Source organism: Lactuca virosa, chromosome 9 (genome assembly GCF_052849685.1).
Source record: "Lactuca virosa cultivar CGN04683 chromosome 9, Lactuca_virosa_CGN04683_v6, whole genome shotgun sequence".
NCBI lineage: Eukaryota > Viridiplantae > Streptophyta > Magnoliopsida > Asterales > Asteraceae > Lactuca > Lactuca virosa.
Window position 1 is genome coordinate 161,249,530 of NC_136434.1, and position 15,617 is coordinate 161,265,146.

The 15,617-nt window shown below is 39.6% G+C and overlaps 1 protein-coding gene across 1 annotated transcript; it reads left to right on the forward strand.

Annotated features, from left to right (window-relative positions):
* The first annotated feature begins 14,146 nt into the window (after positions 1-14,146).
* LOC145141344 (uncharacterized) lies at positions 14,147-14,970 on the forward strand. Its single transcript, XM_079074631.1, has one exon. The coding sequence runs from the start codon at positions 14,172-14,174 to the stop codon at positions 14,838-14,840; it is 669 nt and encodes a 222-aa protein (XP_078930757.1). The 5' UTR covers positions 14,147-14,171; the 3' UTR covers positions 14,841-14,970.
* The last annotated feature ends 647 nt before the right edge of the window (positions 14,971-15,617 follow it).

Sequence of the window (15,617 nt, forward strand, 5' to 3'; positions counted from 1 at the left end):
ATCTACGCGGGGCGTAGTTCAGATAAGCTTTGGTATGCGTGCCTCAAACTTCAAAGATTCATAACTTTCGCATACGAGCTCCGTTTTTGACGTTCTTTATATCCACGCGTAGGTAAGACTATGCTCTACAACTTTCATTTAGACTCGTCGGCTAATTTTGACTTTATTTTTATTGTATTATTTTTAGTAGGCCGAGACAGGAAAACTCCGTTATAAAATCATAACTTCTTCATCCGACGTCCGTTTTCGTCTGTCTTTTTAACATTGGACTACTAACGACGAGATATGCGATTCTCGTTTAGATTGTTTCGGCTAAAAGTCACTCGATCTCATATTCGAGTTTCGGGCTGCATACCGCTAAGTCGAAACTTAGAAAAATCATAACTTCCTCATACGAAGTCAGATTTAGACGTTCTTTTTATGCACGCTCTCGGTTTAATGTATTCTACGAATTTCGTTTAGATCACCAAGGCTAGATATCGTTCTATCTTAAATTCGTATTTTACGTCATACAGCGTCGTGCCGGTTCTGTCACGAAACTTCGACAGGTCATAACTTCTTCGTTATAACTCGGATTTCAGCATTCTTTATATATTCGGAAACCTTGTCACGACCACTACAACTTCATGTATCAATATCAGGTTTATCTAACATTTTATTTTTAACGCTTAAATTATCCTTAATTCAATTAAGTCACACAATTAAGCAATAAACATATAATACTCAAATAATACATTCTTATTATTTCAAAATGAGTTACAAAGTTTAACCTAGACTATTACATCGACATTAATGCCTATCCCAGAAACACGGGCGTTACAATTCTCTCCATCTTAGAATGACTCCGTCCCCGGAACCACACAACAACAAACAAATACGGATAGCGACTCATCATGTCACTCTCCGTTTCCCAGGTGAGATTTGGCCCATTCGTATGTTTCCATCGGACAAGTACTAATTCGACCATCTTGCGTCGCAACTTCTTAGTCTTTCGGTCAACGATTGCCTTCGGTTCTTCAATTATCCTTTTGTTCTCATCAATTCTTAACTCAGAAATTGGAATTATATCGGGAACTTCTCCCGTGAACTTCCTCAAATAACACACTTGAAAAGTGTTATGAATTCCATTTAGTTCTTCGGGTAATTCGAGCTTGTATGCTTGATTCCCAATCCTCTAAGAACTTTAAACGATCCAATAAACCTTGGACTTAACTTTCCCCTTTTACCAAACCTTATAAGTCCCTTCCACGGCGAGACTTTAAGCAAAACCGAATCTCCAACTTCAAAAGTCATCCGTCGTCTTTTCTTGTCAGCATAGCTCTTTTGACGATCCTGAGCTGCTAACACTCTTTCCCTGATTATTTTCAGCTTTTCAGTAGTTTGATGGACTATCTCCAGTCCCATAAACTGCTTTTCCCCAGCCTCAAGCCAACAAGACGGCGTACGAAACTTCTGTCCGTACAAAGCTTGATAAGGCGTTATCTTTATGCTCGAGTGGAAACTATTATTGTAGGAAAATTCTACCAAAGGTAAATGTTCGTCCCAGTTACCTTGGAATTCCAGGGTACATGCTCTCAGCATATCTTCAAGTGTTTGTATCGTTCGTTCGCTCTGATCATCAGTCTGTGGATGGTAAGCTGTACTTAAACACAACTTGGTACCCAATTCCTCTTGTAGACTTTTCCAAAATCTTGAGGTGAAACGGCTGTCACGATCTGATACAATCGTTAACGGAACACCGTGAAGCCTCACTATTTCCTTCACGTAAGAATTCGCAAGCTTATCTATAGACCATTTCTCATTGGCTGCTATCAAGTGCGCACTCTTAGTGAAGCGATCAATGACCACCCAAATCATGTCGTGACCATTCTTTGTTCTGGGCAGTTTAGTGACAAAATCCATAGTGATGTCTTCCCACTTATCCATAGGCACAGGTAAAGGTTCTAAACTCCCGTATGGTTTCTGATGTTGTGCCTTGACTCTCGCACATGTCACACACTCCGCCACATACTTCGCAATGTCGACCTTCATCGTCGGCCACCAGTAATAGGGCTTTAGGTTCCTATACATTTTAGTGCTGCTAGGATGAATTGAGTACATGGTTTTGTAAGCTTCTTCCATCAGAAGATCTCTTATTCCTCCTGACTTAAGTACCCAAATACGATCTTGGAATACCTTCAGTCCGTGATTGTTTATACTGAACACTAACGTTTTTCCCAAACGTTCTTCCTTTCGGTCATTCTTCTCAGAAGCTTCTTCTTGAGCTTTCTTTATACTCTCCACAATTGTCGAGACAACTTCTATTCTCAACGCTCTTGGCCTTTTTCTTTCAAGATTGACTTTCCGACTGAGAGCATCAGCAACAACATTGGCTTTACCGGGGTGGTAAAGTATCTCACAATCATAGTCCTTAAGTAATTCTAGCCAGCATCGTTGCCTCATATTTAATTCCTTCTGATTAAAGAGATATTGGAGACTCTTATGATCAGTGAAAAGTTTGCACTTCGAGCCATAGAGGTAATGCCTCCATATCTTTAGAGCAAATACTACCGCTGCCAACTCCAAATCATGAGTGGGATAATTCTTTTCATGCTCTTTTAGCTGACGAGACGCATATGTTATCACCTTTTCCCTTTGGGTCAAAACACAACCCAACCCAACACCAGACGCATCGCTATAGACAACGAAGTCTTCAACTCCATCGGGTAGAGAAAGAATTGGTGCCTCACATAGCTTCTTCTTTAGCAACTCGAATGCTTCCTTGTGCTTATCACTCCAAACATAAGTAGCTGCTTTGTGAGTCAAAGCTTTTAATGGAGTAGCGATCAAAGAAAAGCCTTGGATAAACCTTCGGCAATATCCGGCTAATCCTAAAAAGCTTCGGATCTTCGTGGGACTTTTCGGTTGTTCCCACTTCATCACAGCTTCAATCTTAGCTGGATCAACCATTATCCCTTCTTGTTTGACCACGTGACACAAGAATTGGACTTCTCGAATCCAAAAATCACATTTGGAGAACTTAGCATACAAATTCTCCTTCTTCAAGACTTCCAACACTTCTCGCAAGTGTTTGCCATGCTCCTCTTGGCTTTTCGAATAAATCAGAATGTCGACTATGAACACTATCACAGATTTATCAAGGAACGGATTGCAAACTCAGTTCATTAAATCCATGAATGCTGCTGGAGCATTGGTTACTCCAAACGACATAACCAAAAACTCGTAGTGTCCATATCGTGTTCTGAATGCAGTCTTCTCGATATCCTGCTCTCTTACTTTCAGCTGATGATATCCTGACCTTAGTTCGATCTTTGAAAAATAACTTGAACCTTGTAGTTGATCGAACATGTCATCAATCCTCGGCAACGGATATCTATTCTTTATCGTTGCCTTATTCAGCTCTCTGTAGTCAATGCACATTCTCATACTCCCGTCTTTCTTCTTCACGAATAACACCGGAGCTCCCCAGGGTGATGAACTAGGTCTTATGAAACCTTTGTCCAATAACTCATGAAGTTGCATCATCAGCTCCTTCATCTCCGTTGGTGCTAATCGGTAAGGTACTTTTGCTATTGGCATCGTTCCTGGTAACAAGTCAATACAGAATTCTACTTGTCGATCAGGCGGTAATCCAGGAAGATCTTCAGGAAATACTTCCGGATACTCACACACGACAGGAATGCTCTTCATCTCCTTTTTCTCCTTCTTTGCGTCAATCACGAATGCCAAATATGATGTACATCCTTTGGCCAAACACTTTCTGGCTTTCATTAGAGAAATGATTCCAGAATTTACCCTACGTTTGTCCCCATACACCGTAAATGACTCTTTCCCTGGCGGGTTTACTTTTACTATCTTCTTCCGGCACAATATTTCGGCATCATTGGCGCTAAGCCAATCCATTCCCAGCACGATGTCGAAACTGTTAAGTTCGATAGGCAATAATTCCTCGTGGAACTTATTCCCATTCAGGTCGATTAAGATGTTTTTCATACGATGGCTAACAGGTACAAACTTGCCACTAGCAACTTCGACTAATAAAGCATTATCTAGTCTATCAACAGGCAAAGCTAGTTTTCTACCAAATTCATGCGAAATAAAGGAGTAGTTGGCTCCAGAATCAAATAAAATTTGGGCAGGCAATTCGTTTATGAGAAAGGTACCTGAAGCGACATCAGCTTCTTCTTTAGCAGCTTCCAGTGTCATCTGAAAGGCTCTCGCCTTCGGCTTTGGTGGAATGTTGGGTTTTGCTGCCTCCTTCTTTTTCGGACAATCCCTCGAGATGTGCCCCTCCTCCCCATACCCATAACAAACTTTCTTGGTGAGGGTGCATTCGTTGGCATAGTGCCCTAGCTTTCCACATTTGAAGCATGTGACTTCCTCGTCACATTTCCCATGATGCTTCTTCTTGCATTTGTCGCACCACTTCGCTTCGCCTCCTCCTCCTCTCGAACTAGACTTCGAGAATTTCTTTTTCTTGTTGGACCCTGAAGGCCCATCAAACTTCCTCTTCTCACCAACCTTTGATCTCTCCAGACCCTTCTCCCTGATCTGAGTCTCAACATTCTTAGCAGCCCAGATGACGGCTTTCAATGTGGTTCCTTGCTTAACCATTGGACCATAGTCCGCTGGTAGTCCGAGGGAAAACTTGTTGACCTTTGAGAGTTCTGTTGGGACTAGATATGGAATAAGCTTCATCTTTTCTGTGAAACTAGCAGCGTATTCAGTAACGCTCATTTTTCCCTTCTTCAAATTCTGAAACTCATTATTGATTTCCAGAAGGTCCTGCTCTGAGCAGTATTGCAATTTAAGTTGCACCACAAAGTCTTCCCAAGACATTTTGCTCGCTTCTCCCTTGGGCATAGAGTCAGCTAACAGCTTCCACCAACTCAACACTCCAGATTTTAACAAAGGGATCGCAAGAGCGGTCTTCTGCCTGTTGCTGCATTCGTAACTTTCAAACATTGTCTCCATTTCGGAGATCCAGTCCATAACTTGCACCGGCGTCGGGCTTCCGGATAGATACGGTGGCTTAGTTGCCATAAAATCCTTGTATTTACATCCTCTTCCATCATTTCCTCCATCACGATTGTTTTGTCTAACAATTGGTGGGTTGGCTTGACCAACAGTCCCACTGAAGTTACCTCCTTCCGACGACCCTCCATTCACCTCGGGCTCTTCAACTTGAATTGAAAGTTCTTCGCGGTTTTGTTGAAGCAGACGTCTAGTTTCTTCCATCTGATGATCCAACATCGTCTGAATCATCAATTGTACACCAGCCATTGTCAACGGCTCAGGTGCAACAACTAAAACATGGTATTTGCTCGATTACAGGTGGTTGATTCCTGTTTTCGTTCGCGTTTCCAACTCCGCTTCTTGTTCTTGCCATTCTTGATCTATACACCGAATAAGGTGAATTTAGATCCTCATTCACGATAGATAATTATCCAAATCACTCCGAAACGTTTACATGCTAGTTCTAATACCGTCGTCATACGCTTAGAATCCTAAACACATAAGGTCTCCAGATCCGGTTAGCAACAAACCATAGATCCGAACAAATAATATCATATATGGCAAACATATAACATTTAGCACATAAAATCATTTTAGGCAACTTTACTAAAATAAACTAGTGCTCGTCTCTTAAATATAACAGACACTCATCTCACAATCTTCACTTAGCATTCTAAGTTTAAGTCTAGAAATCCTACAAATTCCTAGTTCGCTTAAACTAATGCTCTGATACCAACTGTGACATCCCCAAAATCACGGCCAGAACAGACCGATTTAATTTATGCTTTTAAAATAATTTCCAGAGTAATCCTTTGATTAAAAGAGTTGCGGAATTTGTCCCCAAAACAATACATGATAAAATAAGGTTTATCAAAGCATTTCTTAAAGAAATGTATTTTCATTATATATCAAAACTCGGGATGTCATGTTCCGATCGAACATAGACCTTACACATTTACATATAACTACTGGTCTATAATCAAAAAAAAATATCTTGACAATGTCATCCCACTTATGCTCTCGCGCCACTACCTGTAATACAAAGAAACTGAGTGGGTCAGGCTTGGGAGCCTGGTGAGCATATAGGCTTTTCAACCCAAAATAAATAATTATATTTAGTTCATCAACCAACAATAACCCGATTACCCATTCCCGTTATCCTCACTTTATGTCCCTAAAAGAACAACTATCACAAGGGACCTAATCTAGGATTTTCATCGGGACGAACATTACTCCAAAGGGGTTTCCTTGACAATAAATGTCCTAAAGGCAACCATGAGGGGGATGGAGTACACCGGTGAACACATCATTCACAACACCTACAGGTTATGAGCCTGCTAGCGTTCCACTGGACTGTCTAGAAAGAGTCCGTGGTCGTCATCCATACTCCCCTAGATGACTAGATCAACAACAACATCGAGGCCTCTCATCATTTTATTTCATCACACACCAACTGTCTACCCATGTTCTACCCAACATATTAGTAGATAAAATATATACATTTATATACAGCTTAAAACCTGTACAAAACATCCGTTCAACGACTAGTTCAAATAAACAAATAATATATAAACACATTGCACATATTTTATAAAGAATAATTCATATCTATGTGTTAGAAGAAAACGAAAATACACTCACTCGATAACACGATGATCGGACAGCACCTCGTCTCTTAAAACAATAATCTTTGATGAAACCGGGATGTTTTCTCCAAAACCAGGCTTTACACGGGCAAAGTTTCGGCTCAGAAACTTTACTTCTCGGGATCCTTGGGGCTTCGGGACTTGCTTCGGGTCTCGGGAATGATTTCGGGGCTTCGGGGTATAAGTTGCACGCAAAACGAGGCAATAATGAGAGAGAGAGAGAAGAATTGAGCAACAAAACTCGGCAGCCCTTGAGTTCTATTTATAGGGGCTGAAACACCGATTTATGTTGGGCGTAAACCCTGATTACGCTAGGCGTAATGCCTCTACAAGCAGTACGTTGGGCGTACGAAGATCTATGCGGGGCGTAGTTCGAATAAGCTTTGGTATGCGTGCCTCGAACTTCAAAGATTCATAGCTTTCGCATACAAGCTCCGTTTTTGACGTTCTTTATATCCGCGCGTAGGTAAGACTATGCTCTACAACTTTCATTTAGACTCCGTCGGCTAATTTTGACTTTATTTTTATTGTATTATTTTTAGTAGGCCGAGACAGGAAAACTCCGTTTTAAAATCATAACTTCTTCATCCGACGTCCGTTTTCGTCTGTCTTTTTACTGTTGGACTACTAACGATGAGATCTTCGATTGTCGTTTAGATTGTTTCGGCTGAAAGTCACTCGATCTCATATTCGAGTTTCGGGCTGCATACTGCTAAGTCGAAACTTAGAAAAATCATAACTTCCTCATACGAAGTCAGATTTAGACGTTCTTTTTATGCACGCTCTTGGTTTAATGTATTCTACGACTTTCGTTTAGATCACCAAGGCTAGATATCGCTATATCTTAAATTCATATTTTACGTCATACAGCGTCGTGCCGGTTCTGTCACGAAACTTCGACAGGTCATAAATTCTTCGTTATAACTCGAATTTCGGCATTCTTTATATATTCGGAAACCTTGTCACGACCACTACAACTTCATGTATCGATATCGGGTTTATCTAACATTTTATTTTTAACGCTTAAATTATCCTTAATTCAATTAAGTCACACAATTAAGCAATAAACATATAATACTCAAATAATACATTCTTATTATTTCAAAATGAGTTACAAAGGTTAACCATGACTATTACATCGACATTAATGTCTAGCCTAGAAACACGGGTGTTACAGACTCGTGGGTGAGGCCCATATGGTAGTGTGGGTGAGACCCAATACAAATTTGTTGGAGAAAGGTACTGAATCACATTATCGTGGGTCGACTCTGTGGTCAGAGGTTGATATCTGTGTGGTAGTTAGGCTAGGGTAGCCCTTATCAATTAGACTCTTAGTAGGAGCCTGGTGGTGGGGCCAGGTGTGAGATTGTCAGTCTCATCAGTCGATTGGGGATTTGATATTTCGTTTTACTGGAAGGTTTTCGTGGAATCAGAGGATTTCAGATAGAATACAGGTGTAAATTTTTGGATTGAGGGATAGGAGTTGTGTAACGGGTTGGCAAATGGACGAGACTTACGTTGGAAGTCGCCTTGTATATATAAAAGATCTTTTCATCAGCAACTTATGCTCATGGGACCTGAATGCCAAAGGTATCAGTTGGATAATTCAGGATCAAAAGGATGTTTTTAGTTCAGATTGTAGTAAGAGGTCCTAGTGATTGTGTTTCCGGATGGTCCTGTCCGTATGAAGGTCAGGTGAAGATTAGGGGGTTTCGGAATTAAAACAGTGTGGTGTTGGTCTATCAATCAGGGGATCAATAATTTCTTCACCATTAGGGTTTATGAGTTTTTTAAGGATGGGTTTCGATGGTAGCATTGGAAGGCTGATATAAGTGCAAGTTAACCCTTTTCGACGAATCAGGTATTCAAGAGGGATTGGTCAGATTGTCTGGTTGCGAGGAGGGTGGTAAGGAGTGATTTTGAGGATGAAATCTAATTTAAGTGGGGGAGAGTTGTAACACCCTGTTTTGAGTCGAATCATAATTCGAGGCCGTGAACCGAGGATCAATTATCATAAGGCTTTGCGCCTTAGGGAAAGAGAGGTTTAGACCTATTTGGTTGTGGATAAGGTAGGTTGTGGGTACCAAGAGTTCGGTTTGCGCTTCGAAGCCCGAGGGTATAATGATAAAAGTGATGGTTCGAGCCTTACATGAATTAATGATTTTAGTTCGAGGTGTTTTAAGTAAAATGTAATTAGATAGGGTTGTGAAGCTCCTCATTACCTTTCCGTGGATATAAAGAGAATCGATAATGGAGTTGGGACGCAAAGTTTATGGCCATCGGAAGATTGATCGGTAAGGAGCATGCCGTGTACGCTGGGTGTACAAGGAATGTACGTTGGGCGTACATGGCTGGAGTGATCACGAAGGCTCCTTCACGAACGTTGGGCATACCAGATGTACATTGGGCATTCGCGACTCAGTCTCGAACTCTAATTTAGGCTCGTGGACCCTATTAGGCCTTAACTCATTCTCAAACCCTCTTATCTTCAGACTCCATCCCATTTAACCCTAAATTCGAAACCCTAGCCTCTCTTGTTCAAATCTCAAGCCTTGGAGTGTTTTCTTGGTGGACTTTGCAGAAGAAGAGATATTGTAAGAAGCATTGCTTGGCTTGGAGCTTGTGGATCCAAGCTCTAATCATCTTCATCAACTTGCAGGAAGTATAAAGTTTCTAACTTGATGAGTCTATGTGTTAGATCTAGTCTAGGGCTTGTTTTGGGTTTATTATGGTCCTTTGAGTCATCCTTGTGAGTATGAGCTACTCTAGGAGCTTAGAATGTTAGATCATAGCATTTCTGAGGTTGTTGGTGCATAAAAATTTCATCTTGATAGGTTTTGAGGAATCATGCTAAAGTTAGTGTACATATTATGGGTTTAGAAGGATATAAATGGGTTTTGGGACCCATTAAGACATGCAAAGGAGTAATGTTGGCAACTTTATGGTTTAAGACCTCATTTAGAGTTTATATCTGAGTTTGGACGTTTTGGTCTTAAGCATTAAGTGCTTAATATGAAGCTTGGTCACCTGATGACTACGCTGGTCGTATGTATGTGTACGCTCAGCGTAATGCATGAAGTCCCCATCATTGAGCTTTATCGATTTGTACCTTGTGCTTCAGTGGGCCATACGCGGGGCACACGAGTTGGGAATGTGGGCGTACGCCAGAGATCTTCTTTTGGGCCTTGGGTCTTTTGGAGTTTGGGTCATGGGTTATTGGATCAGATATGGGAAGGGTAAAATGGTGTTTTACCCATTGGAAGGATAGGATATAGTTTGGACCTTGGGTTTTGGGAAATAACCTTAATTATTGATTAGGGATATTTTGGTTGTGTTCGGTGTGAGGATTCTGGTAACAGCTGTGCGTGTGTTCGGATATCTCAGATTGATGTGAGTCTCCTCACCGTACCCGTGGGTCAAAGGCACCAATGCCGACCCAATAAGATTTGGTATGATAAGTTGTCTTTGTGACTCTTGCATGTGATGTTGGGCTAGGCCCATTTGTATGTTGTGTTGGGCCCATGGATCCGAAAGGGCTAAGCCCAATGTATGTTATGTAGGATGCTAGCTGTCTCTGTGACTCTTTCATTTGTATGGTGGGCTGGGCCCATAGGTTTGGAAGGGTTAGGCCCAATATGGTTGGTTGGGCCCAATGTGAGGGCTAGGCCCAATGATATGTATGGTATGTGGTATTTTGGGGAACTCACTAAGCTTTGTGCTTACGGTTTTATGGTTATGGTTTTAGGTACTTCCGGTTCGAAAAAGAAAGGGCCCGACTTAATCGCAACACATCCACCCATGTTTCCACGACTTTGGGACGTTAGGTACTTTTAAATGTTTCCACGGTTTTATGGTTATGGTTTTAGGTACTTCCGGTTTTATGGTTATGGTTTTAGGTACTTTATGGTTATGATTTTGGGAATGTACTCTGATAACAAGTTTTATTATGATATACTTTTCAATGAATGGAAAAGGATAATTGGTGTTTCTGGTTGAATAAAAATGAAATTTTTACCTAATAATTTTTGGGACGTTACGCATGGATGTTGGCAGATCAACGTGTTATAATCCTCATTCAAGCCTCGCTAACTGAGGAGGCATTCTTGGAGATTGTGGGTCTTTCCACCATAGGAGAGATTTGGCTTAGACTTGAACGAGCATACAACAACTCATCCATGGAACAAGTGTAAAATTTATGTGACTAGTTACACCATCTAACGACAAGTACATCAAATGTTTCAGATATTGGAAGAAAATTTAAGGCGACTTACGATCAACTCGTCGCCATCGGTCACCAAGTTGATGAAAATGATAAAACTCATTGGTTCTTATGTGGTCTCGGTGCTTCATTTGAAAATTTCTCCACCACTATTCGTACCTCCCGGGTGCCTTATGTTTCTCATGATCTTCTAGCATAGGCTGAGGCCCATGAAATGTTTTTGTGGACCATATATAACATCGATACTCAGCCTCCGGTTGCTTTCTCAGCTCAGCAAAGTCAGTTGGCTCATTTCCCTCCCGCGACTCAAACGTATTCGACACCCTCTAGATATCACCGTCGTGGTTATTATGGATCTCGTGGGGGGTGTGGACGTGGTTGTCTCCCACCACATTGTCAGTTATGTCTCACAAACAGTCATTACGCATCATCATGCCCCTGTCTTGCTTCATTTGTTGTCTCTCCATCACCCAATGACACGGATCTTGCTAGGTCTTTCAATGCTTAGTGTTCTATTCATCATTTACGTCCCGACTGGTATGTTGATTCGGGTGCTACCGATCACATGGTCTCATCTCCCAGGTCAGTGCACAAAACCAAGCCCTTTAGTGGCGACGTAGCTGTTATGTTTGCATGTTAAGCAAAGGTACTTCTCAAACTAAAATAATGGATTGGGAGGTAAGATAATATGAAACAACTGCTAAAGAAACATGAAGAAAAATAACAAACAACTTGTTTTGCATCCTAACAAACAAAAGAACAAGATGGCGCTCGTATTACATATAAATCAAATCATCAAACCAACATTTACAGATAGAAGAAAACATGTACTTGGGAGAAGTCAATGCAAGTATACGAAACAAAGATTAGAAGGCCAATAGCTCATACTACTCATCTAAATGGTCGATTGTTTGCTCTATATTGGTTCCTCACCAGTGTGTAAGCCAAAAGAATAGAAACACATGCTTATCGAGTGTAGAAAAAAGTTATGCAATTGAGATAAAAAAGAAGCATAAAAAGAAGTAGATGAAATGAGGTCTAATGTAGAAGCAATAGATGTCCACGTACGTGGATCAAACATGATAGTAAAAACAATGACTTGAACAATAAAGCTAGGGATGGACATGGGCCGGGTTGGGTCGGTTCTGACCTAAACCGCACCCAAACCGACAAGGCTCGGTTTTTGAAAACTAAAACTAAACCTAAACCGAAACCAATGGGTTCGGTTTCTCGGGTTTTCGGTTTTCCCCGGTTGGGTTTCGGGTTTAAACCCAACTAACCGATTTATCGGTTTTAGAAAGACAAAGACCCAAGGACTTATGTATATATATATATATATATATATATATATATATATATATATAGTGAGAGAGAGAGAGAGAGAGAAGTGGCATGTTTGTTTAGTCTCATAGGCGATGTGGGACGCAATGAAGTGAAGATTGAAAGAAATGAAGTGAAGATATAAAGAAATAAGAACGCAACTGGCTTTCAAAATAAAATCGAGATATATGCAAGGGACGAGATTCGAACATAGGACATGAAGGTTGTACGTCCAGACACTTGACTAGTGGAGCAAGCTCTTTTTAATATTAATATCTCATGGAAATCATATATATATATATATATATATATATATATATATATATATATATATATATATATATATATATATATTCGGTTCAGTTTCTCATATTTACAAAACCGAACCCAAACCCATATTTTCGGTTTCAAGAAATATAAACCCAAAACTGTCGGTTAGGGTTTGTTTTTTTTTCGGTTTTTGGGTTCAGTTTTACCCTAAGTAAAACTTTTGGCCTAGCATTATAGTGTGATACTCTCCATCAATGAGATTGGGGGTTCAAGTCACATTGTGGATATAGATGATATTTATGATTAATTTATGAGTAAATTAGTTTCTCTCTCTCTCTCTCTCTCTCACACACACACACACACCCCGTTCCCAAGTTCAATTTAACGAGAGAAATGAAAGGAAATGAGTGGAAATGAGAAGAAAATAAAAGAAATTGATGTTCCCGAGTTTCATTAAAGGAGGGAAGTAGAAGGAAGTGGAGGGAAATGAGAGGATCACTTTCCCTCCTAATTTTTCCTCCGATTTGGGAGGATTTGGAAAGAAAGAACAAAATGATTCATTTTCTTTCCACTTCTCTCCAACTCGGAAACACAAAAGAAAATTTTGTTTTCCTTTCCTTTCTCTTCTTTTCTTTTCTCTTCTTTTCTTTTATTTAACTCGGGAACGAGACGTTAAAGATAAGGCAAAGATTGGACATTGTATAATATGATAACAAGATGGAATATAAATCTATCAATACATATCTACCTTCATATTATTAAAACAGATTTTGTAACTACAAATATATATTAAATAGCAGGGATGTCGCGCTTCGCTGCGATGAGGGAGCAAAATTGTCAAAGGCGTAGCTATTCATACTCAAGGTAGGTCCTAGGACCTACCTTTTTTTCTTTTTCAATACAACAATTCTATATAAAAAAACATAAGGAACTACCTTATTTTTGTCAAAAAACCTATATTTTCATACTTTTTTCTATTTCATTTATATAAGGAACCACGTTGATTTTGGTTTTAGATTCGCCACTGAAAATTGTATTAAATGTTTATAGATTATTTTTGTATACTTTGTGAATAAATGCAAAAAATGCAAGGGGTATTAATGTAATTGAAATAATACCTATTTCTTTAGTTATGATTTAAAAACTTATAGAAGGAAAGAGGGGCGCCCGTATTATAATTGGTAAAGAAATATAGTGCAAAACCAAATATATATGCATCGCAAGTTAGTCACGTATGATATCAGAACCCGTATGAATAGGCCAGGGGCCAAACTTAGCAAATTGTACAAAGTTTTGTGGCCAAATGGTAAACACTAAAAACTTTACTATTATGGTGGTCAAAAGGTAAGACCAAATAGTCAAAGGGATGAAAAGTGACAAATGACAAAACTCCCGTGGCCAAATTCCAAAGTACACAAATGCACTATTCATAAGTGCTATGGAAATTAAATATGTATATTAATTAAGACGAGAAACAGTCAACGCCTATTTGTTCCTCAATATTCAATACATATCGAAGAAATAATTAAAAGATATTGAGGAGACGAATAGGTCCAAGTCGGTCACAACTAAATTTTCATTGTTGGCTGCGCCGTGTAGACTCGGTCACTGTCCCACCATAAGCCTCATGGTTCACCACCTGCCACCTCTATTAATCTATATAAACCCAACCCCTTAAACAACCTAACCATATCTACAAAATGGCTAACAATATCTCCTTCTTTCTCTCATCCCTTGTAATCTTAGCAGCCCTACAACCCACCGCAGCCGTCGACTACACCCTTACCAACTCAGCGGCAGCCACCCCCGGCGGTGTTAAGTTCAATAACGACATAGGGGCGGAATACACCACTCAAACTCTTCGCTCCGCCACAAGCTTCATATGGACCACATTCAACCAAAACACAGATGCTGACAGAAAGAATATTGCTCGTGTAAGCGTGTTCATTGACGACATGGATGGTGTTGCATACACTTCCAACGATGAGATCCATGTCAGTGCAAATTACATCCAGGGGTATTCCGGTGATGTCAAGACTGAGATTACTGGAGTACTTTATCACGAGATGACACACGTATGGCAATGGAATGGAAATGGTCAAGCTCCAGGAGGATTGATAGAGGGGATTGCAGATTACGTAAGGCTGAAGGCCGGGTATGCACCTAGCCACTGGGTTAAGCCAGGACAAGGTGACAGATGGGACCAAGGATACGATGTGACAGCTCGGTTCCTAGACTATTGTAATGGTCTTAGAGATGGGTTCGTGGCTGAACTTAATAACAAGATGAGGAATGGCTATAACGACGGTTATTTCGTGGATTTGCTAGGGAAGACAGTTGATCAACTGTGGGCTGAATACAAAGCTTAAGGGTGCAAGCATTGAATCATTATATACTAATTAATTACCAAACTTCTATGGCTCTATGGATTAAATGTATTTTAAAACTATTTGATGCATATACAAAGCTAAATAAAAATAAACAAGTTATTATTCCTTATATATGTTTACGACTCTTTTGATAAGATTAAATTTAATATGAGCGTCTTCAAACAAATCATGACTTATTCCATAAGTCATAAACGGTTTGACTTTAAGTTTATTTTGGAAACTTGATGCACAAGGAGTCACAAAATGAAATGATCTATCTTTTATGTTTGGACTGCATAGAACATAATTAAAATTTTAGATTCAAACTTTAATTTTTGGACTGATATTAAAATTTGTAATTTAAATCTAAAGTGATTGTTTAATAAGTTACTAATCTCGTACTCTACGCCCTTCTATTTTAGATGCGTAATGTTTGTGATTTGTTTTTATCATTAGATACCAAGGCTTGTACCTCTTTGGTAAAGTGATATAGAACGGTAAAATGAATTGATTTATTTTCTTTTGTTTCGTAAATACAAATAATAAAGAATTAAGAAATAAATTAATTTTTTTCCATCAAAACAATCCTCTATTTTTAAGAAAAAAAAAATGAGAGAAAAAAGAATCAAAGAGAGCATGGAGAATTAGAAAAAAAAAAAAAAAAAAAAGGGAGAAATAATCACCTACATTCGAACATGTGAACGCCATCGGCATTTTATCACACTTATGTATTGGATTTGTCATGCAATTGGCCCACATCTTCTTCTCGTTTGCCTT